At 37.4% G+C, this 2,500-nt stretch overlaps 1 protein-coding gene across 1 annotated transcript in view; it reads left to right on the forward strand.

Annotated features, from left to right (window-relative positions):
* The first annotated feature begins 1,470 nt into the window (after positions 1–1,470).
* LOC115218271 (uncharacterized protein K02A2.6-like) overlaps positions 1,471–2,500 on the forward strand; it is a 15,495-nt gene continuing 14,465 nt past the window's right edge. Inside the window, exon 1 of the mRNA XM_029788021.2 lies at positions 1,471–2,076. Within this exon, the coding sequence (XP_029643881.2) occupies positions 1,471–2,076 (606 nt within the window). The remainder of the gene's footprint in view (positions 2,077–2,500) is intronic.

A 2,500-nucleotide genomic window follows, 5' to 3' on the forward strand; every position in this document is an offset into this window, starting at 1 on the left:
TGCGCGGGGCAAAATTATAAATGGTGTCTAATTTGATGGAAAAACCTTGACAGCCAAAGTTTTTGTGTTGAAAAATATGACAAATTTATTTGGAACACACTGAATGGAACTATTTAACTTATGGGTCCTCCCCATAAATATTTCTTTGTAAAAATGGTTAATGGTTCTTCTGCCAGTATAAGGCGTCGGAGGATTTAAAAAAAGAAAAAGAGAGTTTTAAAAAATTTTTCTAAAGTTTTTTTCTGATGAATTGTGTCTTTGCACCAAAACAGATGCGAAGTTTCAAGTGAAAGAAAACGCAATACCGGTTTCTAAACAAAAGCGAACGGTATCTTTCGCAGCGTTAAAGCAAGTCAACGAAGAATTGGATAGAATTGAAAAGCTTGGCGTTAATGAATAATTGACTACACAAAATGGGCATCTCCAACAGTTTATGTCAAGAAAAAAAAATAATAAAATCCGAGTATGCGTAGATTTTCCAACGGGATTAAACGAATATTTGATGCCATATAATTACCCGTTACCAAGTCCGGAGGAAATTTTCACGAAGTTGAACGAAGAAAAACTTTTTTAAAAGTTGAACCTATCTGAAGCATATTTACTGGTAAAAGTCGATGAGGAATGTTCAAAATTATTGACAGAAAATATCCATAAAGAGTTATATAAATTTAATCGACTCTACTTTTGTACAAAGATAGCACCTGACATTTTCCAACAAGTTATGGATATTATGCTCGCAGGTTCGGATTTTGTTGTAGCATAACTTGATGGCATACTCAAAAAGTGAATCTCGGTGTCGAAAGAATAAGAGATTAAAGGTTTAAGCACGGCGAGGAAATTTGTGAATCTTTTATGCCAAGAACAAAATATCTAGGACAGATTATTGATCAAAAGGAACGCAGACCTGACCCGTCTAGGGTGAGTGCAATAAAAAATCTGCCTCCCCCAACAAACATTACAATGTTACAAGCATTTTTATGGCTCGCAAATTACTACTAAGTACAAATAGCGAATATGCACGATTTAAGAGCACTCCTGAATAATTTGTGAAAAAAAGTCGTTAAGTGGAACTGGTTGGACAAATGCCAAAAAGCTTTTGATGATATTAAAAACGTCTTAACGTCTGAATTGTCGTTATCGCATTTCGACCTGAATTCAGAAATTGTAGTGGCAGCAGATGTTAGTGAAAGTGGTATTGGAACAGTGATTTTACACAAATATGAAGACGGTAGCCCGAAAGCAATAGCTCATGCTACGTGTTCATTATTGCCGGTTGAAAAACTTACAGTCAAATAGATAAAGAGACATTCGCCACCATATCTGCGGTAAAAAATTCCATAAATTTATACATGGAAGAAGGTTCTGTCTGCATACTGACCACCACCCATTATCGTCGATCAATGGATCAAAAAAGGGTATCCCCACGCGTACAGCCAACAGATTGCAGCGCTGGGGAACGATCCTACTGACATGAAAATGGAATATTTGCCATCGAAAAAAATGAGACTTGCAGATGGTTTGTCAAGGTTAATACCAAAATACAATGAACCACTAGAAAACACAGTGACAGCTGAGTTAAAAGCTGAAAATGAAATAAAATATGTATTGTGCAATGCTGTGCGTGAATTGCCTGTGACATTGGAGGAAATAAAATTTAAGGCAGAGACGGACGAGTTTTCCCTAAAAAGGAAAAACATAGTGATATCAGAAGAAACAAATAATACAATACGTGTGGCTGGGCGTAACACAATTTCGAATTTGCATTCGATATGTGAGAATATGTTTATGTGTGCACAGAGAGTCGTAATGCCCACACCACTACAAGGTCAAATGTTTAAGGAATTCAACACTGGAAATTTAGGAATATCTCGGATGAAGTCGCTTATGAGGGGTTATGTCTACTGGCCAAAATTGTATCTAGATATTGAGAAGTTGATAAAGTCCTGCAGAGGTTGTGCTCTTGCAGCGAAATCACCATCTATAAAATTTCAGCCTTGGTCCAAGACCGATATTCCATGGTGCAGATTACACATAGACTTCGCAGGACCGTTGAACCGAGCATATTATCTAATAGAGGTAAACAGCTTTACTAAATTACCAGAAATGTGTAAACGTAGAAAACCGACATCCACGCTAACAGTGAAAATTTCTACACGAACTTTTTTCTAGGTATGGTGTCCTGGATACCATAGTCACCGATAACGGTACACAATTCACGGCGAATGAATTTGAGAATTCTTGCAAGATGTGCTCACGGGATACGCCTCCGTATCGCTCAATATCAAACGGGCAAGCGGCAAGGTTCGTGGATACATTTAAAAGAACATTAAGGAAATCAAGAAACGACCTGCTCGATGATGCAGCATTGACACAATTGTTGAGGGTTTATAGGATAGCACCAAACCCCAAAACTTGTTCAGGTAAATTGCCTGCGGAACAAACGTTTGCTCGAAAAATGAAGTCAATTTTTTGCAGGCTGTTACCAGTAGGAAAAACAAAT

Source organism: Octopus sinensis, linkage group LG13 (assembly GCF_006345805.1).
Source record: "Octopus sinensis linkage group LG13, ASM634580v1, whole genome shotgun sequence".
NCBI lineage: Eukaryota > Metazoa > Mollusca > Cephalopoda > Octopoda > Octopodidae > Octopus > Octopus sinensis.